General features: G+C 60.1%; 1 protein-coding gene across 2 annotated transcripts; it reads left to right on the top strand.

Moving 5' to 3' along the window:
- Positions 1-23,499, top strand: CPZ (carboxypeptidase Z; the record flags this gene model as incomplete). Of its 2 annotated transcripts, XM_079711846.1 has the most annotated exons (11): positions 1-88; positions 5,196-5,228; positions 6,148-6,522; positions 9,195-9,410; positions 11,614-11,810; positions 12,358-12,519; positions 12,930-13,088; positions 17,154-17,289; positions 18,979-19,118; positions 22,286-22,385; positions 23,060-23,499. In XM_079711846.1, 11 exons carry the CDS (start codon positions 1-3, stop codon positions 23,407-23,409), a joined length of 1,956 nt encoding a protein of 651 aa, XP_079567972.1. In that variant the 3' UTR covers positions 23,410-23,499. The 2 variants fall into 2 exon arrangements, with proteins under 2 accessions (XP_079567972.1, XP_079567973.1); XM_079711847.1 differs by lacking the exons at positions 1-88; positions 5,196-5,228 and having other exon boundaries at positions 6,423-6,539; positions 9,215-9,410.
- Between the last annotated feature and the right edge of the window lie 1,984 nt (positions 23,500-25,483).

Here is a 25,483-nt window from a genome sequence, read left to right as displayed (position 1 = left end):
ATGCGGCCCCCGCCGCCGCCGCTGCTCTTCTCGATGCTGGTCCTCGCCGCCGCCCGGCCCTGGTGCGAGCCCAACCCGGATGCCGCGGGTAAGGCCGGCGACCCGGAACCGGGAACTTTCCCCCGCGTGACCCATGGTCCCCAAGTGGGCACCCTGTGACCTTGGACCTCGGGGTCTGCGCAGGAGGGGGCAGCCGGCTCTCTGAGCGCATCCAGGCTGGGACCCCCGGGCGGAACGCGCAGGCAGCTTGGGGGCAGCGGAGGTACCCAGTGCTCTGGCAGGGAGTTCTCGGTCTGGGCACAGCGGGCAGGGCGCCCTGCAGGTGGCGTCCGAGGGAGCGGGTGCCAGAACTTTGCAGGAGGAGAGGTCGTCCGAGGTCCCCGGTCCTTCCAGGAAGGGGGCGGCCTCTGGGCAGGGCACACTCTTGACCCCTCCCTCCCATCTCTGTGGCCTGGACAACAGCGTCTCCGGAAGTGGGCGCAGAGGGCCGGGGAGGAGGGGGTAGGATTCTGGGGCAGGGGGAGGGGGAGAGTGGCGGGAACCTGGGAACCTCCTGGGCGCTGTGCGCCTGGGAGTGTGAGGTGCCGGGCTGAGGCGGGGGCCAGCTGGGGGCCCAGGCTCCGGTCCTGACCACACCTCCCGTTCTGGAGTGGGCCTCGCTTTCCCTTTACGTTTAAAGGTGAGGGTGTATCTAGGCCGCTGCCCTCAGGGTTCTTAGCAGCAGCAGACATCTGTGCCCCTGGAGGGTGGGGGTCCCCTGGGGCACAGGGGTCTGGGCGTGTCAGATTCGGAATCTCTCAAGCACTGGAGGTTTGTGGATACCTGAGAACTTGCGGGCACCAGCCAAGTGGGCGTGCCAGGAGCAAAATGCCTCTCTCAAATGTGCCAAGGGCCATCTTCTTCTTTTCTTCTCCCTCAGCCCAAATTGAATTTCCTCTCCTCCTCTGCCCCCCTTCACCTTTTTCCTCCTCCACTTGCTACAGAAAGACCCGGGCCAGGCAGAGTGTGCATGTGTGTGTGTTCACATGCACGCCTGCACATCTGTGCACGGGATGCAGATGGAACTTGCGTGGTGTCATGGATGGACCCTCCCCTGAACCCCTGAGGCCCCAGGAAATGTCTAGAATTATAGGCTTGTCAGGGATCACAGTCCCCTCTTCCAGGAAGCTCTCCCTGACCTCCCCCTTTTCCAGGGAGAAATGCAGCCCCCTCCTCTGGACCCAGGTTGCCCCTTCCTCACCTGGAGGGATGGGCAGAGTGGATCTCTGTCCTCCACTCCATGGTGGCATCAGTGACTGTTTCTAGAATAATTCCTTCCTCTAGTTGGATCTTCTCCTTACAGATGCGCATGTGTGGTCCGTGGAAACCCAGTGCCTTTTCCAGACCGCACGCTGACGTGGGCAGGGCCAGGCAACTTGAGTCCAGGCTTTATGTCCAGGACTATATCCAGGTCCTCACTGTCCCAGGGTTCCGAGCGGGCCCAGACCCTTCCCCCCGCCTGTCCCTTGCCTCCCTCAGGCCTTTATTGGGAGCCTGGGGTTTGAGACAACTTTCAAGCTCCCAGGGGCCAGGCAGGTCTGGGTTCAAATCCTGAGTCCTCTACACTGCTGTGTGGTCTTGGGCAGGTGGCCCCACCTCTCTTACCTCATTCTATTATTGCTCTTCGTTTTTAAGACCTTCAGCCCCAGGTCAATCTTGCTCCCTTCGTTGAAGACATGCTGACACCTTGTGGTCAAGAGGTGTAACAGTCACGTGTGGACTCTGCTCCAAAGCAGCCTTTGGACCAGCGCTGCCCAACAGAATGATGCCAGCTACCTACATCCTTTCTCATTTCCCAGAAGCCACACGACTGAGATAATAAGAAACAGGCGAAATTAACTTTAATAACAAATTTTATTTAACCCAATATATCTGAAACATTGTTTCAGTATTTTGTCATCAATGTAAAAATTATGAATGAACTGTTTTACATTCTTTTTTAAGTGCTAGATCTGAAAGTTGATATTTTGCACCTAAAACACATGTCAATTTGGACTCACAGCATTTCAAGTGCTCAATAGCCACACATGGCTAGTGGCTACCGTACTGCATGGTGTGTCCCCTCTTGGCACCACCTCCAGCCCAAGCTCCCCAAAGGCACCCCCTGGGGCTTGCTTATTGGTATGGGTTGAATTGTGTCCCCCAAAGATATGTTGAAGTCCTAGCCCCCCTTCCCCCATACCTGTGACTTTATTGGGAAACAGGGTCTTTGCAGGTATGGTCACATTAGGAGGAGGTTGCACTGCTTTAAGGTGGACCCTGAATCCAATGACTGGTGTCTTAGAAGAAGAAGGAAATTTGGACACAGACACACCAGGAAGGACGTGTGGTGACAGAGGCAGAGAGCAGGGTGATGTGGCCACAGCCAAGGGTTGCTGGGGGTGGAAGCTGGAGGAGGCAGGAGGACCCTCCCCGGACCCTGCGGAGGGTGTGGCCTGCCAGCAGCTTGATTTCGGGCTTTTGGCCTCCAGAACCATGAGAGGAACAATGTTTGTTGTTCTAACTTGTGGTTCTTCGTTACGGTGGCTGCAGGAAACGAGTCCACCCATCTCTCTGTCTTGCCCCTGGTGCCCACCCTGGAAGTGTTGGTGACCAAATCAGCAGATGCCGCCCCCTTGTCCTCCCACTGGGCATCGCTGTCTGGCAGGAGGATCACAATGGGCCGTCCCTCCTTTTTCCCGTGCGACCCCGAGCCACTGTGTGTTGGGCCCTTACTGGGCCCAGGCCCTGGCCTCAGCACCACCTCATCGGACCCTGCAACAACAGTGGGCACTCTTATCATCATCCCCATCTTACAGATGAGGAGACTGAGGCACAGAGAGCAGCTTAATTCCCAGACTTCAGTTTTCTCATCTGTGACTCAGGGAGGCTCGAAGCCACGTGAAACCGGGAGGATCCACTTGTCAAATCCACTCAAATCCAGGCGACCGTGTGGCATCTGATGGCTTTGAAGGAGCAGGCGTGGGAGTCACTGTGCTCCGGCCTCCCCGCCACGCGTTTGCCTGAGGCCAGCAGAGGCCCCAGGTCCAGCGGGGGTTCTGCTCACTGAGCGCCTGCTGAGAATCTGAGCAAATCTTCAGGTTCGCCCCCGTCAGCTCTGGGCTGGGCACACAGCAGGTGCAGCCTCGGTGTGGTGGGTGCAGGCAAAAGGAGGGGGTGGGGGCCTTGGCTGAAGCCATCCGCCTAGGGAGGCCTTGGGCTCCTGAGCTGACAGAGTCGTGGCGTCTGTATGGGTCCGAGCTCGCACGGGCTGTGAGGGCGGGTCGGCTGAGCTGAGCGTGAATTCTGAGTGTGAGCCCTGGGCACGGATGTTCCCAGGGGGTCTTGCTCCAACCACGTCCTTTCATCTGTTCTCCCGACATCAACGCAGAGAAGCAGATAACAGCGCAGTGTTCCAAGCTGTCCTGGGCCAGTTTCTGGTTCTTTCTTTATTTCCCTTATGTTTTGAGTCATCCTCATGCCTCCTCATTCCGCAGAGGGCAGTGGGCACAAATCTGGAGACACTTTAGACCCTAAAGGCGTGGAGTCGGGTGATGGAGTCGGGCGGGCGCGTGGAAATTCCCAGGCTGCAGGCTGAGAGCACGTGCTTCACACTCTGCCTGGTGTCCCCACTCACCGCCAGCCTCAGTCCAGCAGGCATTGCGGGGTAGCCGAGGGCACGGGAGGTGGGCACGCAGCAGCCCTCTCTGTTGCATTAGGGGTGGCAGTTCCATTGCCTGGATACTTTAGGAAAATTATTCTCTTGCCTGTTACTTTGCCAAGTGGTGCCAGCCGGTTAGGACAGCCTGAATCCTTGGCTCACCGGGCGGTGAGAGGGCACCCTGAACGTCTCCATCCCATGAGAGCTTCGAGCTGGCCCAAGGGGTCAGGGACTGTGGCCGCCTAGTCCACGGTGGGGGAACCGTGTGCAGAGGTCCTCATGGGGGGCTGTCTGGCCCCCACCGCGTCCCTGCCACTGGGGACTGACATGTGCTCAGGCAGGTTTCCACGACCCCCAGATCTTAAGGCAAATCCCTAGAAGCAGCTCCCACCCTTGCTGTGGTACAGGTGTAGTTCCCGATGAGGTTACGGGGTTAGAAACAGCCTTTCCCTCTGGTCCTAGCATCCTGACCGTGTTCCTCCTGGGCACCCCCTGCACCCACTTCCCGCTTTCTTTTTGTTTGTTTATTTATTTATTTATTTACTTTTTTGCCCCACTCTTAGTTGCGGCAGCCGGGCTCCTTAGTTGTGGCATGTGAACTCTTAGTTGCGGCATGCATGTGAAATCTAGTTCCCTGATCAGGGATCGAACCCGGGTCCTCTGCATTGGGAGCTCAGAGTGTTAACCACTGCACCACCAGGGAAGTGCCCTCCCCCCTACCCAACACTTTCTTGTTTCCTGCTGCTCTGCCGCCCAGCCTGCCCTCCCCCCCACCAGGACCCCTGCACCAGCTGAGCTTTAAATCTGATTTCCGTCTCTTGGAGCCAGTTTTTCCCTCTTAGCTCTCACAGAGCACTAGGGACCTGCCTCTGATGGGGAACCTGGCAGGTAGTGTTGGTTGAGGTTGGTCTTAGTGACCTTCCCAGGGGTCTCACTGTTGGGTCCATGTGTCTGGGCCTCGGGGAGGACCCTTGAAACCCACAATTCCAAGGACAGTTCAGGCATTGGTCCTCTTCTCAAAAAACAGGAGACAGCGCACTGCAGAGTGTTCTGGAGGGGAGAGGGCCGCTGCCTGCCTGACTCTCGGGGGAACTTGGAATAGCGTGGGGTGAGAGTCACTGGTGGGGTGCAGCCCCTGGTACAGCCTCTGAGGGCTGCTTGTTAAATATTTGGGAATTTGGTGAGAACTAGTTCAGCTGCAGGAAGCTGAAATTAGCCACAGTGGAAGTATTCACACCACAGCGATCGGCCCACACTCTGAGCCAGGGCTCTTTCGTCCTGGCTGTCTTCCGTTAGGGGAGTCATGTGACCTCTTTGAGACTCAGTCTCCCCTCCTGTGAAATATGGGAGGACGGCCATGTGGACATCAGAGGGTGGCTGTGAAGGGGAGGGTGGGCAGGGGGCTGGGGGCCTGGCCAGTACCCAATGAGAAGCAGCAGTGCCTTTGTACACATTTGGGGGAAGACTGATGGGCAGGGGACCACTCCCCTGATAGCACCACCCTTTCTCTCCCCAGGTGGATGTCCCAGGGCAGCAGCTGTGGACAGCGGTACGGTACATGGACTTCCCGGTCTTGTTTTGTAGGAGTGATGCAGGCCCTTCACACTATCAAAGCGTTTTAGGGGGTGGAACCCACCGTTCTAAAGTGGCTGATGAATAAGGTGGCCCATCGATTAAATCCAGACCCATTTTAAACAGCCAGAAATTAGACAAAACAAGACAAGGAGGCCCTTCCCTCTGTGCAGCTGAGCTCCCGACCCTGACTCTGCCCCGGGCTCCTGCAGAGGGTCCTCCCATTCCCCCCCACACTCCCCCCTTCCCCCCCCCCCCACCAAGGTGGGATCTAAGCAGGCTGGGTTCCGATCGTGAGGTGTGCACACACCCGCTGCATTGGCTGTTTATCCTGTGCGTTCCCAGTTCTGTGCCCGGCACCTGCTGAGTCCAGGGCTGGGACAAGCCCCTTCCCTCCCTGGCCCTGAGCTCCTCCTTTGTAAAACGAGGAAGGGAATACTGATCTCGGGATGATTTTGGAGATGGCGTGGGGTCTGACCTATCAGAGGTGCTCAGAAGCAGACATTTCCTCAATGCCCCTCCTGCCAGATTTAGGCATCTGGTATATTCTAAGTGAAGGGACTAGATTTTTTTAAAAGTAGGAAAATATTTTCCCCATACAGAAGTCAGTGACATGCCCTAACGTGGCAGACCCTCGGCCAGGGTGGCTTTCCTGCACCCCTTTGGCAGACGTGGAAGCTGAGATCCAGAGCAGCCTGCCCTGCTCTCTCGCCAGTGAGCCCTGGGAGCCTTCTCTGGTCCTCCCACAGGGCCCTGGCCTCTCCCTGCCAGGCTGCAGGTGCCCATCCCGTAGGCCCTGGCCCTGAGCGGGGTCGGTTTGGGCAGAGCAGGCCCTTCGTAGGCGTCTGGGTGGGCCGTCGTGGGAAGGAGTGACGTGGTGACCCCGCCTCCCCCAGCTACATGCGTGGACCTGCAGCTCCAGACCTGCAGCGACGCCTCCTACAACCAGACGACCTTCCCCACGCTGCTGGAGCACCGGTCCCGGGCGGCGGTGGAGTCCAGCTCCGAGTACATCCTGCTGAGCGTCCTGCACCACCTCCTAGAGGGCCAGTGCAACCCGGACCTGCGTCTGCTGGGCTGTGCCGTGCTGGCCCCACAGTGTGAGGGCGGCCGGATGCGCAGGCCCTGCCGGCATGTCTGTGAGGCGCTACGGGACGCCTGCCTGCCTGCCTTCGACGCCATCGACATGGCGTGGCCCTACTTCCTTGACTGCGGCCGCTACTTCGTGGGCCAGGAGGAAGGCTGCTACAATCCCCTGGAGAAGCTGCGAGGTGGGCTCTGGTGTCCCGTGGTGGTGAGCAGCTGGGGGTCGGGCAGGCGGATAGGACACACGTCGGCCGGGAAGTGCCTGGGCCAGGGCGCCGATAAGGAGGCCCTGGATGCAGGTGCCCGGCTGGGAGGGCAGAGGTGTGTGAGTCCTGGCACCGTCCCCCGCCATCAGAGAACAGAGGGCACTGTTGTGAGGAGGACCTGTCCCCCTGTGAGGCCTGCCTGGCAAAGCCTGGTGATGCCTGTGGTCAGTCCTGAAAGACCACATGTAGAATACTGGCCGGGAGTGGCAGCCAAACTCCTCAAAGTGGGGTCCGTGGAGCCCCAGGGGAGAGGGGAAGAGGGACTGCAGAGATGGGCTTCGGTTTGTCGTGTGGACAAACCAGTGGAGGTGGAATGGGCAGCCCTGGGTCGTGGTGATGGAATGGGCAGCCCTGAGTGGTGGTGAGCCCCTCGTCTTGGGGGGTGTGCAAGGAGCTCCTGGCTTTCTGTGCAGAGACCCCGGGGAAGGGGGTGGGCAGGGGCCACTGGGGCCGGCCTTGGGGTGCTTATGTGGGTGGGAGGGGACAGCCCGCTGGCCTGTGGATTGTGCTAAAAAAAACATCCTTCCCTCGACCTGGAAGCCCAGGAATTTCTCCTAAGCAAGGAGCTTGGCAGAGATGCTGGAGGAGGGGGGGCGTGCAGGCCAAGTGCCTCTGTAGGCCTCCCTACCGCCTGGCTGGGCTTCCAGACTGGGTGAGAAGGGATAGCTCCAGTGCACAGTGGAACCCACAGCAGCCCCACTCATAGAACCCTCTGTGCCACCGCCACCCCAGTCGGCAGCCACTGGTCACACGTGGCTCCCGAGTGTGACTAAGGATCTAAATTTTGATTTGATTAGATTTTAATGAATTTGAGCTTAAATGCAAATAGCCACACGTGGCCCGTGTGTGACACTGGGCGGTGCAGAATGACATTGGCTTCTGGCTTCTCACGTGCTCATGTCATGGAGCTCACGGGGAGGCTCATGTGATCTGGGACCAAGTGCTGTACACGTACCATCTCATGAAAACCCCACAACGACCCTGAATATTGGTGTAACCATTTTACAGGTGGCAAAGTGGAGGCTCTGGGAAGGCCAGTGGCGGCAGGTGGCCGGCTCCTGCCTGGTGGAGCTGGTGTGAGCCAGGCCAGTCACTGATGGATGGACCCATCTGTCCATTCACCAAACAGCTCTTGGGCACCTGCTGTGTCCATGGCTCCTGGCTGGGACAATGAGAATGGCGGGGGGTTGGACACAGAGGTGCCTTGGGCTGGCCTCCAGTGAGCTCTGGGTTGCAGATCTGCCGCTCGCTGGCTGTGCAGGGCTCAGGGATGATCCTGGAGCTGAATCTGGGGGGCTGGGGGGTTCTGTCCACCTGCAGCTTCTGTGTGACGTGGTGGCCCGTGGGTGGCACCTTGCAGGCAGATAGGAGCCATCTGCACGTGAGGACGCAGGAAGCGTGGACAGCGGGAACAGCCGGGCGGGGGACGAGAAACAGAGGAAGGAAACCAGACATCTCCCTGGGGTTGAGCCTGCCCGCCCTGAGAGAGCCCGCAGAGTGGGCTGGAGAGAGTTTATTTTGGGCAATTCTGCCACCAAATTGCCAGTTCCATCTGCTTGCTTCTCCCTCGGAAACCATTTTGAGGAGAAACAAAACCGCAGCGCAAGTGAGACGCTTGGGAAAAGCATTCCCCATTAGTGCTCCCCCCAGGACCAGCCTGCGGGGACCTGCGTCTTTCTGTGCAGAGACTCCGGGGAAGGGGGTGGGCAGGGGCCACTGGGGCCGGCCTTGGGGTGCTTATGTGGGTGGGAGGGGACAGCCTGCTGGCCTGTGGATTGTGCTAAAAAAAAAAATCCTTCCCTCGACCTGGAAGCCCAGGAATTTCTCCTAAGAAAACTTTAAAACTGGGGAAAAAGCTTTTCTCTCGCCCGCCTCCCTTCCTCTTTCTCTTACTCTTTCCCTCCCTCTCCCATCCCCCTCCCTCTCTCTCCACCTCCCCCCCCACCCCCACCCCCCCGCATGCTCACTGTTGTGTGGGTAATAACAGCTAGCGTTTGGCCTCAGGAGGGTAGTGGAATAGTGGGCAGTAAGGAGCCTTTCAGAGCCTTGCTGCCTCCCTGACAAGATGTTGAAACTGTTCCCACCGCCATGCTGAGTAAACAAAGCAGAACAGCAACCTGCATCCACCGCCCCCCCCCGCAATTATAGCTTGATGTTCCCGGGACACAGAAACACCCAAAGTCAGGAGGCGGCCGCTGAACGGAGGTTTCCCTTGGGTTGAGGATTCTGTCGGTGTGCCCCTTCCTTCGTGTTCTACTGTTCTGTATTTTGTAAAATTTCCAAACTAACGACATATGATTGTTACTCATAGTAACGCTAGGAACTGTGTTGCTGGGTACATCTGTCGGGGGCTGTTATTAGCTGTTGATACAAAGCATTATAAAGAGAACTTTCATTACCGGCGAACACGGACTGGCCGGGGAGCCATCCGAGGGGGACAGCTGGGTCCCGACCCCCAAGCTGCCACAGTGCAGTGTGGGTCGGGGTGAGGGCGCCGGGAGAGGTCAGGGCCCCTTGTCGTCATCGTGGCGGGGGGAGGGGGGCGGGCGGGCAGGCCCAGCTGACCCCCGGCACCCGCGTCCCTCCCCCAGGAGGCCTGGATGTCGTCGAGGAGGCGCTGCCCTCGGGCCATCCGCCAACCTTCCTTCGCTTCACCCACCACTCCTACGCCCAGATGGTACGCGTGCTGAAGCAGACGGCGGCCCGCTGCACCCACATAGCCAAGACCTACAGCATCGGGCGCAGCTTCGACGGCCGGGAGCTGCTGGTCATCGAGTTCTCGAACCTGCCTGGCCGGCACGAGCTGAGTAAGCCACTGTCGCCGTCGGGGGCAGGGGTGAGAAGCCTGGGCCAGGAAAAGGCTCTGGCCTGCTTGGCCTTGGGGTGCACGAGCCAGATCCGGGATCCTGATCAAAGTCCCCGATGTCTGGGGGACAGGATGCGGGCGGGGGCTTCGGGGTGTGCTTGGGGCACTGAGGTGCAAGTCCCATCCCACCGCGCATGTGTGACCGCTGTCACAGCCCCGTCGCTGGGAGGAGCAGTGGGGTGGGCCACGGTCCTGGAGAAGTGGGCTGCACAAGTCAGGGGGCGTGAGGTGAAGGTGTACAGTGGCTGCAGGCACGTCGGGCCTTGTGCATCTGTAGTGCAAACTTAACTGTGCTTTGTCTGTACCTTTTGTTGTTTTTGCAACCTTGCCCTGGCACACCCGGACCCCAGGCAGGTATGTGGGGCTCTGGGTCCTGGCCCTTTACGTTTGCTACTTTAAGCTGTGCGGTCCACATTCAGAGAGTGATGTGAATACAGCCATTTTTCCACTTATTTAAAACCCACGTCCATATCAGCTCGTATCAGGCTTAGGTCCTGTTTGGAGATGGGGACCATGTGGAAAGTGCCACATCTTACTGTCCCTCGGAGCCGTGTTCTTGCTGGGCTGAGGAGGAGTCAGACTCCACCACAGTCCTGGGTCTTCCGCCATAACTGAGAAGGGCCTGCAGTGCGGATACTGAAAAAACATTACTGTGAAACTGAATTTCAGGGCCAGGTCAAGGAAAGGCAGTGGGCCCTGGGGGCGGGGCTCGGGGGTCTGGCCCAAGAATCCAGATGTTCTAGCAAAGACTCAGCGCCCTGGCTGCAGCCTGTTTCCGGGGTGGCGGGGAGAAGATGACCACGAGCCCGCCGTCCAGGGCACTGAGAGCATCGGGCACAGGGGCCCTGTTCTGGCCTCTGCCGGGGAGTCGATGAGTGAGGGTCCTAGTCCTTTGACTCTTTCTCGTCTGGTCTCTCAGCTTGTCTGTCCCTGTGACTGTGGAAGTCAGACGGGATTGGTCTAGAAACAGCCCCACTTGACCTTGGTCCTTACCCCTCATCTTGGTTGAGTGGCTCTGGCCCCTTTGCTGGGCTGGCCACACTCAGCCAGTTTCCATCCTGGTGGCTTGGGCGGCATGGACGTCATGAGCCCTAAGCCCTGTCTCCCGTCAGGGGCCAGAGGTCATCTAGCCCCACTCCAGCCTCCAAGGCCCACCCTGTCTCCTACCCCTCCAGCCCTGGGCTGAAGACAGGACTCTGGCTTTCAGATTGATTGGCCTGCAGCTTTGGAACATGTGGGTGAGGGGTGTCCCCTGTGAGAGGGTCAAGGGCGGTGGCTGGTGTGGAAAGCCTCAGGGCTGTTTATACCCTCGGAATGTGGGAGGGACATGGCCGCTTGTTCCCACAGCTGGTGGTCCTTGGGCTGCACACAACCAGGGAGGGAGATGCCATTTTCCATTTTCCAGGTGAGCAGTGTGAGGCTCAGAGAGGAGAGGTGACTTGTCCTAGGTCACACAGTTAGTAAGACTGTCAGGCTCCTGGTCTACTCTTCCATCCATCCATCCATCCATCCATCTTCCATCCATCAGTTCATCCATCCATCCATTCATCCTTTCATCCTTCCATCCATCTTCCTTCCCTCCATCCATCCATCCACCCATACATCCATCCATTCATCCTTTCATCCTTACATTCATCTTCCTCCCTTCCTTCTTTCCTTACTTCCTTCCATCCCTCCAGCCACCCATCCATCCATCCATTCTTTCATCCATACTTTCATCTTTCTGCCTTCCTCCTTCTCTCCCTCCCTCCCTTCCTTCCTTCCTTCCACCTACCCATCCATCTATCCATCCATCCATCTGAGGGCCAGCTGCCTTCTCATTTAAGCACCAATGTATACCCTACTCTATTGCGCAAACATGAAGAGTGGCCATGAATGAAATTCTGACAGACCAATGATAACTTATATTATTATTAATCAACATCCGTGATCCATCATGCTAATAGTCATGGCTCTACATCACAGATGAGCTCAACCAAAGTGATGACCTTGATGAGACCTCATTAGTCACAGAGTCACTTGGGCCAAAACGAGTAGGAATAGGTTCCAAAACAACTGGCCACCCTTGCCGTGTGGGCCCTCAAGTCTCTGGGGACCCCAGGGCTCTGAGACGATGCCGCCAGGTCACTATATCCCCCCCCCAGTGGAGCCCGAGGTGAAGCTCATCGGCAACATCCATGGCAATGAGGTGGCGGGCAGGGAGATGCTCATCTACTTGGCCCAGTACCTGTGCTCTGAGTACCTGCTGGGCAGTGCCCGCGTCCAGCGCCTGCTCAACACCACCCGCATCCACCTGCTGCCCTCCATGAACCCCGACGGCTATGAGGTGGCGGCCGCCGAGGTGAGCGCCCCCAGGCGGGCCCCGTGGCCGCTGCCTTCCACCCCCCCCCCCGTTCGTTCGCCCTCTAGCGGTTGTTCAGGGTCTCTGTGCACGAGGGCTCAGTGGGCATCAACATCCGCAAGGTCCTGCTTGGGGGTGGGGAGGGCGGACAGACGCTGGGAGTTCTATGGTGGGTTAAAAGGCGACGCGCGCCGTGGAAACAGGATGACAGGGGTGGGAGGAGCCGGACAGTGTGCTGGCTGGAGGGGGGGCTCTGGGAGAAGGAAGGTGGCCCTGAGCAGGGCCTGCGGGAGGTGGGAGCGAGCAGTGCAGCCCTGGCGAGGGGTATTCCAGGCGGAGGACAGCCAGTGCAGGGCCTGAGGTTGGAGGATCCGCCCAGAGGCTGGAGAGATGGCAGAGGAGGTCAAGGGCGGCTCCCAAGTTCATCACGTGAAGCCAGAGAGAAACCACAGCCCTGCCTGCGACTCTCAGCCCAGCCCTGCGCCTCCCTCCAGAAGGATCAGGGTGGACGTGCTGACCCCTGGTCGGGGGCGACCTGTGTGTTCAGGGTGCCGGCTACAATGGGTGGACGAGTGGGAGGCAGAACGCGCAGAACCTGGACCTGAACCGCAACTTCCCCGACCTGACGTCCGAGTACTACCGCCTGGCCTCGGCCCGCAACATGCGCAGTGGCCACATCGCCATCCCACAGCACTACTGGTGGGGTAAGGTAGGAGCCGCCGCGCGCCCCTCTGATGCAGCCGAGGGTCTCTGGGTATTCTGGGACCCTCGGGTGTCATCCTTCCCCAGGGCAGCAGAGCTGGGTGGTTAGCAGCCTTAGCCTCTGAGCCTCGGTTTCCTGCCTGCAAAATGGGGATAGTCCTCACTGGGCCGCTGGTGGGATTCGGGGAGCGTGTACCGAAAGCACCCGGAGTCTGGCAGGTGCTCAGGGGCAGTGCCCCGGAGGGCTGCCTGGAGTGGTTGGCGTCCCCAGGAGGTGGGCAAGAGAGTTCCAGGCCAGAGGACGGGCACGTGCGAGTGCCCGGTGGGGCCTGAACGGAATCCTGAATCTTGGGCATGGGGCTGGGTGGTCGGCGGGGACGTGCCTGGTCCTGAGGACTGCCTCGTCCGCCTGGGCAGGTGGCCCCTGAGACGAAGGCAATAATGAAGTGGATGAGGACCATCCCCTTCGTGCTCTCCGCCAGCCTCCATGGGGGCGACCTTGTGGTGTCCTATCCCTTCGACTTCTCCAAGCATCCCGAGGAGGAGAAGATGTTTTCTCCCACGCCTGACGAGAAGGTGAGAGGCTGGGCAGAAGTGCTGTGGGTGCAGGAGAGGCAGCAGTGTGGGTGGTGCCCTCGGGGCCCCGGAGTCCTTCCGGTTCTGAGCCGGTGAAGCCCATGGAGCTCTGAAACATTAGGAGCCTTCTAGGCCCACCTACAAACCCCCTCCTCCAGGAAGCCTTCCAGCCAGCTGGAAGCAGCCCCTCCCTCCTATGGCTGCCCCCCTTTCATCAGTGTCTCATCTCGCCTGGGAGCTTCTGGGGTGGGGACCCTGGCCGAGTGCCCTCCCCCGAGGCCGCCCCGTGTCTTCTGTCCTAGGGAGGGTGGGGTTCCAGGCGACACCAGCAGAGGGCAGCGCTGCATCGTGCATGGCGCCCAGCTGGCTCCTGGCGCCTCCCTCCTTCTTGTGGGTGTGGCCAGTTTGTTAAGGGTCAGGTACCCTGGGACTTGAGGATGCAGTGGGATCAGAGTAGGAATTTTGGCCCCAGCGGTCACGTGGGCCCTGAGGAGACCCTTCCTGCCTCCAGGACTGTTTCGCTCGCTGCTCAGACCAGCAGGGCATGAGACCCGTGATGATGGCCGGGCCCCTCACCAACCCCGTTCTTCCCTTCCCCGGGGGCACCCCCTACCCTGACTGATAGTAGAGGCTGGTCTTCTGGGAAGGGCATGGGGGTTGAGGAGACTGAGGCCAGGCAGGGGGTGATCTTCGGTGGGTCACAGCCGAGTGCACTGGAGCTTAGCTACCCCAACTGCCCTGATGACCACCCGCCCCCAGGCCAGCTCCTGCCCTCCCTCCCCCATCAGGAGGCAGGAGACTTTCCTGCCCTTCCGGGAAGACAGAGTTTGATAGTCTTTCCTTGACCAGCCTGGGGAGGCTTGGGAGGGTCTGAGCTGTCTGCTTGGTCACTCAGCAGGCCCCCTGGTGGGCCGGACTCGGGGTGGAGAGCGAGGCCTGGCCTCTGCTGCCTTCTCGCACTTTCCACCTAGTACTGGGGGCAGGGCAGGGAGGGTGGGACTGGTCCTGGACAGACAAGCTGGCTCCCCTCGTGTTCTCCTCCTGTGGCCACCCAGAGGTCAACCCTGCCTCACCCAGTCCCTCCCTGTGTGTGGCCAGTCCCATGGACTGGGCCCTGGGCTGAGGGTCCTAGTTTAGGGTGGAAGACGGAGCCAGAAACAGGAAAGGGTGAGAAGGTATGGCCTGGCCAGAACAAGGGGCTGCCCAGGAGGCCGGGGACACACAGGGATGGGGTGTGTGTGTGTGTGTGTGTGTGTGCTGGATCCTCAGCCTTAAGGTGGACTTTAAGGAGGGTGCCCTCAAGGGGCAGCTACCACAGTGGAGCCTGAAAGAGCAGGTGGAGACTCCGCCAGCCCCCCAGGAGTGAGGGTTCAGGGGCCTGTGGGCAGTGGGGCTGGGGAGGCCCAGCAGGGACGGGCTGGGCCAGCCTCCTCCAGAGCTGGGGGCACAGAGCCCGTGTCTCCTGTGATTGTTCCTGCACTTGTTCATTCTTGCTCCCACTCTCTCATTCATTCAGTCACTCGTTCACGCCCTCATTCATTCATTCATTCACTCCCTCACTGACCACTGCAACCAGCCTAGCACCTGGAGGGGTGCCAGGTTCTATGCTTGGAGCTCAGCCAGGGCCCCCTGGGGTGGCTGGGTGGTCTCCGCTGTGCCTGGCCTCCGCCCGCTGTGCTGTCAGAGATCAGGGCCAATGCCTGGGTGAGGCCTGTGTCCTCCAGGCAGGAGGGGCCCCTGGCCGCTGGACTCAGCATCTCTGGATCTCAGGGGCAGGTGCGTGAAGACGCCTCTGGGGGGAAATTTGCCTCAAGGGGTTCCCCGCAGAGCCAGAACCCTGAGAACTGGCCCCCCAGCCGTCAATCATCAATCATCAATCGATACTCCTTCAGCCCCTCAGCCAGTGGCAGTCTCTGTGGAAACCAGGGTCCCAGGAGAGGCTTGGGGAGTTGGGGCACGTGAGGAGGGCTCGCTCAGGGGGACCAAGTCACACCCCCAAACTTCCACGGTGCCTGGTGGATGGGGGCCAGCGCCTCAGAGCAACGTCCAGGCCAGCCAGGGCTGCCTGCCTCACCCCACTCTGTCCCCCTCACACCTGCCCTTTCTGCCAAAATCCTACTCCCCGGCTGGGCTCAAGCTCCGTCCTGCCGACCAAGCCCTCCCTGACGCAGCCCACCCCGCAGTGGGAAGGAGCTGCGGTGTATCCAGGTCCCAGGCAGGCCGGTCCTTCTCCGTGGCCCTGACCTGTGATCCTAGGCCCCTCGTCAGCCCATGTCTGCCCCTCCTAGCAGCCCACTGCACCCCACCTTGTTTCATTTGGGGGTGTCATTGTCTCTGTGTCCTTCCCCCACTGACCCACCACCCCGCCTGGACCCTGGGTGGAGATCCTGCCCCCAGGTCAGGCCTGTTCCCAGCCGGGCCTGGGGCTCCAGCGCCCTGGGGTTGTAGGGACTGGTGGTGACTTTCCCTGCTCTCCTGAGGGGGCTGACTGACAGGTGACAGGAGGAGGCCCCAGGGCAGGATGGAGAGAGAGACTGGGAGGGAGCGTGGTCGGGGAGCAGACCTTCGAGAGGGGCTGGCTCAACCTACGCCCACCAGCCTAGGTCCCGCTCTGCAGACAGGCGGTGGAGGCCCGGCCACAGTTCCAGAAACAGCCCCGTCACCACCTGGACGCCTGGATAAAGATGGTTGACCACAGCCCGTGGGTGACGGGCTGCTGGCAGGATGGCGGTCCCTGACTGCCGACCTCGGTGACTGGAAGGACATGCGTGGGCTTGTATTTTGGGTGCTTGGTTTGTGTCTGTGGGACCGAGTTGAAACTGCAGTCTTATCCCTGAGAAAGTGGATTCATCCTTCCCCAAACCCAAGGTCCCGGGGTCTGAGTCGCCAGGAGAGACTCTCACTCTGGCCTGGAGCAGCTCCCCAATTCTGACCCCACCTGCCCGCCTCGCCTTTTCTTTTTTTTTTTTTTTTTGTTTTTTTGGGGTTTTTTGCGGTACGCGGGCCTCTCACAGCTGTGGCCTCTCCCGTTGCGGAGCACAGGCTCCGGACGCGCAGGCTCAGCGGCCGTGGCTCACGGGCCCAGCCGCTCCGCGGCATGTGGGATCTTCCCGGACCGGGGCACGAACCCGTGTCCCCTGCATCGGCAGGCGGACTCTCAACCACTGCGCCACCAGGGAAGCCCCACCTCCCCTTTTCTTAAAGAGGGATGCCCAGCCCAGGACAGACCTCTCTCAGGGCTGCAGGGCCTGAACAGGCCCAGTACAGGTGGGCCCTCCTCCCTCTGACCTCTACTTGGAGCCTCTGCCCTGGGTCAGACCCGTGTCCGGTCCTGGGACGTACAGGTGGCTGAGTCCAGCCTGGGAGAAGGACCTGGTGGCCCTGTGGGGTGGGGAGTGTAACGGGGGAGCTCTGGGCTGGGGGAGGTTAGTGGGGGAGGGGCTCCACACCACCCAGGAATCAGGGTCGCACCCAGACGGGCCCTACCCCTGAGGCTCCCCAACAGGGGGTGGCAGGCCCTGTGAGCTGCATCCCAACCGTGGTGGGAACTGCACGTGGTTATGGCAGCAGGCTGGTGGGCGGCCGCCGGGGCTGGTTGTCTCCTAGGGAAATGAAGTGACAGTTATCACAGCCATTCGCTTGGGGGATGAAGTCAGTGAAAATGAGCCCCATGCCAGCCTCCCGCCTCTCCCGAGGCCTGCCCTCTGCACAGTGGCAGGAAACGCTTTATAAATTGCAAAGCCGACCTCCAGGTGCCCTGCCAGTATCCCCACAGGGTGACTCCTTCTCGAGAGGAAGCCCACGCTCCCTAGCCAGGTGCGTAGGGGCTCCATGATGCGCCCATGTGCTCACCACCGGTGCCCCGAGCTCTGGCCGTCCCGCCTCCAGGCCTTTGCACGTGCTGTGCCCTCTGCGTGGACCCTGGTCCGCCTCCCACCCGAGCTGCAGGTGTTCCCTGTGGTGGCCCCTCCTCACCCCACTGCCCCTAGCTCGGAGGGCGTCCTGCAGAGTGCCCGCCTTCTGGTCTTACCCTCAAGGGGACCTCTCTCTCCATCTCCTTTCCAGATGTTCAAGTTGCTGGCCAAAGCCTACGCCGACGTGCACCCCATGATGATGGACAAGTCGGAGAACAGGTGTGGGGGGAACTTCCTGAAGAGCGGCAGCATCATCAACGGGGCAGACTGGTACAGCTTCACGGGAGGTGCGCCCTGGACCGGCAGGGGCGGGGCTGGGATGGGGCGGGGGCGGGCTGGTGCCTCCTCCCAAAAGCTTCTCCTGGGAACTCGATTCTGGAGCTTCCAGAACGAGGGAAAGCAGCAGGGATGCCTCACGTGTGGGGAGACTTAGGCTCTGGGGTGGGAGGATTCGGGCGTGGCTGACTTTAGTTCTCTTGCGGCCTTGGTGAAGTTCACGTGAGACTGTCGTGGAAGGGCTAGATTGTGACTTCCCCGTTGCCATTTCTGTGGTTTATTTAATGGTCACTTAACATCTCACGGTTCCACCCGTGACCAGTTCTTTTTTGCCTTTTGGGGTTTAGTAGGGTTGCCCGATGGAATATGGGATTCCCCAGTTAAATGTGAATTTCAGAGAAGGAAGGAAGAGTTCTTAGTTCTGTATAAGTACTGTGCAAGTCGCAGATATTGTGCGGGATATACTTATGCTACAACCATATTCGTTGTTTCTCTGAAATGTGGGAGCAGGTGACACCCTGTGTCACGGGGACACTGGAGGCTGGGCCCACATGCTTCCACATGCTGCCGGCCACCCCTCCACGCCAGCACGACCCTTATTATTCATGTCGCTTGGCAGATGAGGAAACTGGGCTCAGACAAGAGCAGGACCAGCTCGAGGGCCACGGCACGTGGTAGAGCTGGGACTCACCCTGCCTGTGCCCCACCTTCTCCTGTGGAGGCGGAGAGGGAGGCCACTCAACTCCCGTTCCAGAGCCACTTTCACCCCCTGCTCAGCACCCCTGCTGCCCACGATGGCACATGTGATCCTTCCCGGGGGTCAGGGCGGCTTCTCTCCCTCCCAGGATCCAGACGCACGGATTCCCTGACCCTCGGGGGGTGGGCTCCAAGTCTCAGGCACGACCTGTTCCTGGGGTCTGCAAAGGCCCCACTGGGGGGCTGAGCCTGGGAGAGGCCAGCTGGGCTCCCCTCCCTCAGGACACGGACCCAGGGAGGGCATGGGGCCAGTGACCAGGGACAGAAGGGCCATCTGCAGGGGAGTGTGGCCTCTGTGGACGTGAACGTTAAGTCGGGAAGGTGGGTACCGGGGTTCGGAGCAGGCTCTGAAGCTCTGAAGGCCGGGGCTCCCGCTGCCCCATCAGGGCCCAGGGCTGCCTCAGAGCCCGGCTGCAGCTTCTGCTGGACAAGACCTCCCAAAGCAGATGGGGTGGAGGGCAGACACGGGGGGGCGGTCAGCCCCACTTGCTCCGAAGCCTCTGCCATCTCCCTGGCTGGCCATCGGCTTCGCTGGGCCAGGCTCACCCGGAGAGGAAGGTAGTAGGACCTTCTTCCCTGGGCTGTTCTCGGGACCGTCCAGGTAGATGGACGTTATCACTGGGGGTTCAGGCCAGGGGAGGGCCAGCAACTTGGGCCCCAGGGGCACGTATGGCCCCCACATGCTCCCAGCTTCTCTGCTGGAAGTGGGCTTGCTCCGTACCCCGCAAGGGGCCGCAGGGATGCTGCGTGAGTCCGTGGACGTGGGCGCCAGACCGCTTGGTCCACAGTGCAGCTGCCCGCTCCCAGGACCTTGGGTGGGAGCTGTGACGTTCCCGGGCCTCAGTCTGCTTGTCTGGGAGGCGGGGGTAGGACCACAGCCCCTCCCAGCTGCCCGGCCCAGGGCCCTGCGGGGCCGGCGTTGAGAGCCACCCCCTGTGCTGCAGGCATGTCCGACTTCAACTACCTGCACAGCAACTGCTTTGAGATCACGGTGGAGCTGGGCTGTGTGAAATTCCCGCCCGAGGAGGCCCTCTATACCATCTGGCAGCACAATAAGGAACCGCTCCTGAACTTCGTGGAGATGGTGAGCTCCGGGTGGCCCCTGGGGCCTGGCGTGGGGAGGGCCAGACCCAGGCCGTGCGTAGGGGCTCAGCGCCCGTGCTGTCACGTGATTACACTGCACTTGTTTATTAGTTAACCACCTGTGTTCACGAGTGAAGATTCACTGGCCACCCTGGGGTGGCTGGGGACACCATGGGGCATACAACAGGGCCCCCAGTACAGGAAAGGTCTCAACAAGGGGAGTGCAGGGACCAGGGCAGCCCAGGAGAGGCGCCTGACCCAGCCTCAGAGGCCACGGGGGTCTTCCTGGAGGAGACGGCACCTGGGCTGCATCTTGAAGAAGGAAGGAGATCAGGTGACAGGACAGGGACCCCTCTGGCAGAGGGGACAGCACATGTTAGAATTCAGTGGGACGTTTAGGCCTGCAGGGGTGCCGTGGCCGGAGGAATGTGGCAGGCCCTGGTCGGGGGCGGGCCTGGAGGTGATGGCTGGGCAGCAGGGTGTCTGCGGTCCGGGCAGGGCATTGTGCACATCTGCCCCTGGGACTCAGAGGGGAGGGCACAGGCTGCTGGGGCAGCAGTGAGGCACCCGGACTGAGGGGTAACCCCCCCACCAGTTATGGGGCTGAGGTCACCCAGAGGTGGGCAGGCTGTGAGCGGGGGCCTTGGAGAACGTGTCTACAATCGCCCATCACTGGACCCCAAGAGCCAGGTCTCCCAGTGGCCTGGTGCCCACGTGGGGACCAGATGCCGCAGGTCCCACTGCCTCTCCCAGCCCTGCCCCACCCATCAGTCTCCCCAGCATGGCCTGCCACCAGGGGATGTGGTTCTGAATAGGATAACACTCATGAAAGGGACACAGGAATTCAAAATGGAACAAGACAGTGCTTTTGTATTACAGTAGAAGCCTCTACATTTTGCTTATCCCTGAGCATTTTTAAGAATCATAAAAATGGCGTGTTGCTGCAGTGTCCCGGTGAGAAGCAGGTCCTAAGAGGAAAACAGGATTGCCCGAGGGAGACAACGAGAGGTTGTGAGTGCACAGAGCTTTGCAGTTGGTGTCCACGTGACATCGAATCCTGACACCAGTCCTGGCCAGGCGATGGGGCTGCCCCATTTTTTAGATGGAGGAACAGGGGTGCTGGGGGGAGTATCGTGCTGGAGGAACAGGGGTGCTGGGGGGAGTATCGTGCTGGTCAGGGGTCGCTGGGCTCCCATCCTGGCTCACAGAGGCTGTGATACAGCCAGAGGAGACAGAGGGTCAGAGAGTGACCGGGCGGGTCCAGTGTCACCAGCCACTGCGCAGAGCTCGAACTCAGATGTGCCTGCCCCAAACGCCAGTTCTGTTGTCGAGCCCCCTGCTTTCTAGAAAGATCAGGAACCTTTCTCCAGGCAGGAAGCAAGCCGAGCCTCCGGACCAGCAGCTGCAGCAATAGGAAGGAAGCAAGGCCGCGGATAATAACTGGCCGTTGTTAGCACTGCTCCTTCTTTGCGGCTGTGCCAGTGACCTCGCTGCAGGGCCTGGTCATCATCGATAATGGCTCGAGGCCAGGCCTCTTGGCTTGTTTCATTTTACAGCTGTCTGGTGAAAATGAGTTTTAAGGAGCCTTAAATGGAGCTGGGATTACTCCGTGGATATTGTATGTGAAGGCTCGGGGTATAAAGATTTAATAGCAAGTGCGATACCGTGGAAGGCTGGGCAGCACATGGCCGGGCGTGGCCAGCCTCCTAGGATGGCCCCCAGGACAGCTGCCCGGGCCTCCTGATAAGGATCCGTCTGTCGTGTCCACTGAGGCCTTTTGCACATGATCCTGACCAGGCCTGGGCGGGGGCGGGGGGCGTCTACATCCCCCTGGACAGGAGGGGAGGGGCAGGCACGCCATCTCTCCTCCTCTGCCTGAGAGCTCCGCGTCCCTGGTTCCGCATGAAGGTGACTCCTCAGCCCGAGAGTGAGGCCGGACCAAAATCTCGCTGGTGCGTGCCGGTATTACGTGAGGCCCTACTGTGTGCTGGCCTCTGTTCTCAGGCTGGGGGGGAGGGGAAAGGGCAGATGACATCGCAGTGAAGTCAGGGCTGGGAGAGTGGAAACCAAGACTGTGGGACCCCAGAAGAGGCCCCTGATGTGGCCAGTCATCAGGGAGGGCTTTCCTGAGGAAGAGAAGTGTGAACTGTGTCTCTAAGGGGGAGAGGAATAGGCCAGGTGAGGGAGCTGGTCAGGTGTTCTGAGCAAAGGAAGGGCCAGGATGGAGGCGGGGAGTCCGGGGGCAGCCCTGAAGGCGTGAGGGGCAGCCTCCGGGGATAGGACAGCACCCACGTGCTGAGTCTCCCCTCCCCCCAGGGCGTCCCGGCCACCTTTGATGTGAGCTTCAACCTCTGGTTGTTTGCAGCCTGACAGAGCAAGGGTGTTCAGCGTGTTTGTTGCTGATTGTTTCAGGAGAACTGTGCATGGGCTCAGGGCTCCAGGAGGTGATTTCTTTGGAAAGTGCGGCTTCCTAGTCTGACTGTGATGTGTGCAGGAGCTGCAGGGCGTGTGCTCAGGAGTGGCTGTGCTTAGGACCCATCAGGAGGGTGGGCCATCCTGCCTCCATCTCGGCCGCTGCGCCTCACGTGTATTAATTCTTATTTCCTGAGGTGGGCACGGTGACCCTGTGTTACAGATGGGGAGAGTGGGCCGAGATGCCAGGTAGCTTTCCAAGGTCAAGGAGCGGGTTGGTGCCCGGCCAGGACTGACACCGGGGTCCAAACCCTCTGGCCCCTGTCCTCCCGCTGCCGCACGCTGCCTTCGGAACCTCGGCTCAGAGAGAACCTGTCACGCCGGCTCTGCCTGTGAAGGCAGGGGGCTCAGATGTGTTCACAGGTGGACACGTAGGGGTCTGCTGCTCAGCGCTCATGGCCCAGGAGACGATGTCAGCCAGACCCCCAAGCTGGACTGTGGGCCGTTCACAAACCCAGGAGGGGGTTGATTGCCACGGGGGGACCCCAGAGGCGGGCTCACTGGTCACCCTGGCTTCACAGATGAGGAGACCAAGGCCCAGAGGGGGTGTGGCTTACTCAAGATGGCAAGGCGAGTGGTGCAGAGCTGGGCTTAGCCAGGCCCTTTCCCTGGAGATGGGTGGGAACTGGCTGGGAGGGCTGCCGGGCACTCAGGAGGGTACGTGCCGTATCCATGCCCTGTCCTTTGTCTCCTCAGGTGCACCGGGGCATCAAAGGCGTGGTGATGGACAAATTTGGCAAGCCGGTCAAAAACGCCCGGATCTTAGTCAAGGGCATCCGCCATGACATCACCACCGGTGAGCACTTCCTGGGGCCACGTGGTGCCGGCACCTGCAGTGCTCAGAGCGTGCCCGCCACTCCCTCCGTCCTGCGCCGGCCTGTGGGCGTGAGGGTGGGGAGCCCTGGGGTCTGCGTCCACCACGAGCTGTGTCTCCTGCAGCATTGGGTCCAGTGCGGGGGTAGGGGTTGCGCTCACGTCCTGGCTGCCAGTGACCATCGATGCGGATTCCATGTTCCTCAAGAAGTGACTGCTGGGCAAACCTTCTCAAAGACTACAGGAGGGAGCCCATTGGTTCCTATCCTAGAGCTTACATCCCACTGATAAGCTGGGGTGCCCATGTGGGCTCCAGGTGCCCTCAGGGATTTCACAGCTGATTTGAAAAATACCGTACATTGTGATGTGAATTCCTTGTGGAAACACAGTCCAGAGGAGGGAGGGATTGCTAACTGTGTGGGGGATGGAATGGTCTGTGAAGGCTTCAGAGAGGAGGTGCTGCCTAAGTAGAGTTTTGAGGGATGGATAGGAGTTTGACAGAGGGAGCAGGTGGGAAGGACGTTCCAGGCCAATGCAGAGGTATACCTTTGGGGTCTGCTGCCCTCCAGGCTGATGCCCCCCTGCCCCCCATTACCCGTTATCACAAAGCTATCTGAGCCCAGGTCTGAGAGTCATTTTCATTCCATTTGTCCACAGCCCCAGACGGTGACTACTGGAGACTGCTGCCCCCAGGGTCCCACATCGTCATCGCTCAAGCCCCTGGCTACTCCAAGGTCATCAAGAAAGTCACCATCCCTGCCCGGATGAGGAGGGCCGGCCGTGTGGACTTCATTCTCCAGCCGCTGAGGATCGGGCCCAAAACGTTCCTTCTCGGGCCACGGAGAAGTGGGCCCGGAGGCGCCGGCCCATACAGGGAGCCCGAGGAGCCCAGCCAGGAGCCCCTGGGGGCCCGGAGACAGCCCGCGGCTGGCGGCAGCAAGCCCTGGTGGTGGTCCTACTTCACGTCGCTTGGCCAGCACCAGCCGCGCTGGCTGCTCAAGTACTAGGCACCCCTGCCCCGCCATGCACTCTCCTGCTCTTGATTCCATCTTCCAAAGACATCCCACAAAGCCGTTTCTGTTTTATTAAAGTGTTTCTATTCACCTCCCGCTGTGATGAGAGGCTCTGTGTGTGAGGCTCTGCAGGGGAAGACACGGTCCCTGGAGGAGAGAGGGTCACTTGGGCAAGGGCTCCTCTGTCCCGCAGGCGGCCAGTAGCGAGGTTGCCCTTCAAACCCTCTGTGTGTGGCCCATTCCCAGAAAGTGAGCCCTTGAATCCAGAGGGTCCTCTACTTTACAGACCGGAAACCGAGGCTTAGCGGGGAACGTGACACCCTAAGGTCACACATGCAGAGGGTGGTGCCGGGCTGGGAGCCAAGACTCTGGGTCCTACAGCTGAAGGTTGTGTGTCTGGGAATATGTGGAGGTGGGAGGCCAAGGAGAAAGGTGGGGGGAGCCTGGCTGGGGGCGTGGGGGCTGGGCAGCAGGTGACCCCCTCAGGGTCACAGCCTCAAGGGCAGGAGAGCTGGCAAGAAGTGTCACCCAGGGCTTCCCTGGTGCCGCAGTAGTTGAGAGTCTGCCTGCTGATGCAGGGAACATGCCGTGTAGCGGCTGGGCCCGTGAGCCGTGGCCACTGAGCCTGTGCGTCCGGAGCCTGTGCTCCACAACGGGAGAGGCCACAACAGTGAGAGGCCTGCGTACCGCAAAAAAAAAAAAAAAAGAAGCATCACCCAATGGTCACGCTCAGAGACTCCTGACTCCAGGAGGGAGGGTCTCCCTCGGCCCCATCCTCATCCTATGTTGCCACCAACTTAGGTCCAGGGGTACCTGAGGCTCCAAACTCCCCACAGGACCCCCTTCTGGTCCGCTTCTGAAGTTCGATGGGTCTGTCGGTCCTGGGATCTATCAGGCAGGGAGTGAGGTAGCCTATCAGAGAAGGCTCATAGAGAGGATGCACTAGTCAGCTAGGGCTGCGTAACAAAGCACCGCAGACCAGGCCTCAGACCACAGACACTTGTCTCCTGGTCTTGGAGGCTAGGGGTCCGAGTCAGGGTGTCAGCAGGCTGGTTCTTTCTGAGGCCATGAGGGAGAATCTGCTCTAAGACTGTGTCCTTGGCTTCTAGATGGCTGTCTTCACCCCGTCTCTTCACATCCTCTTCCCTCCATGCCTGTCTGTCTCTCTATCCAAATGTCCTCTTTTTATGTCTTATTGGATCAGGGTCCACCCTGATGGCCTCATTTTAATTTGATCACCTCTGTAAAGACTGTCTCCAAATACAGTCACGTTCACAGGTACTGGAGCTTAGGACTTCGACATATCAATTCCGGGTGGGGGACGGCACGCAATTCAACCCATAAGAGAAATGGGATCCTTGCTTGCTCCTGGCTGTGTTCTTGGGGTCCTTTGCATCCTAGTGTCCCTGGCCTGGTCAGGGTTGACCCCACACAGAAGTGCGGTATCCCTCTGGAGCAGTGCCTTCACCCCAGCTGGATACCAGCCCAACACTTACTAACATCATCAGCATTGTGGGATTGCTTCCTGTCAGCCTGGGCCAAAGCCAACAGGAGCAGGCATGCCTCCGATGGTGGGTAGTGTTGCCTTTGGGGGGGAAGGTGCAGGAGGGGACGAGGGCATCCCCCAGTCACACAATCCGGCCCCATACAGCAGTTCACACTTTGCAAAGCGAGGCACGTGTGTGCATCCAGGGATGATCTGGAGCTTTGGTCAAACGTCACAGCTTTCAGAGCCCCTCTACTTCACATTCACCCCCTCATGTGTCAGTGGTCCCGAAGACCAGCACTTATTTGGCCCTACTGTGTACTGGGCACTCTATCCCTGCTGCACGGATATGGGTACTGCCCAGAGAGCTTGTGGGAGGAGCCCAGGACCTCGCAGCATGTGGGCAGCACCTGGACCCCTCCTGCAGGACCCGTGTGTGGGGCTCCTGCTCTCCCGGCATCTCTCACTTTCTCTGCTGATCACAGCCACCTCCCAGAGTCAGTGTGAGAGGCAGAAACAGCTCTGTCCAGCGCCTGGTTCATGCCAGGTGCTGAGAGCAGGGCCCCGGAAATGGGGATGAGG

Source organism: Hyperoodon ampullatus (genome assembly GCF_949752795.1).
Source record: "Hyperoodon ampullatus genome assembly, chromosome: 1".
NCBI lineage: Eukaryota > Metazoa > Chordata > Mammalia > Artiodactyla > Ziphiidae > Hyperoodon > Hyperoodon ampullatus.
The sequence above is the reverse complement of the archived record's forward strand: the minus strand, read 5'-3'. Positions and strand labels throughout refer to the sequence as shown.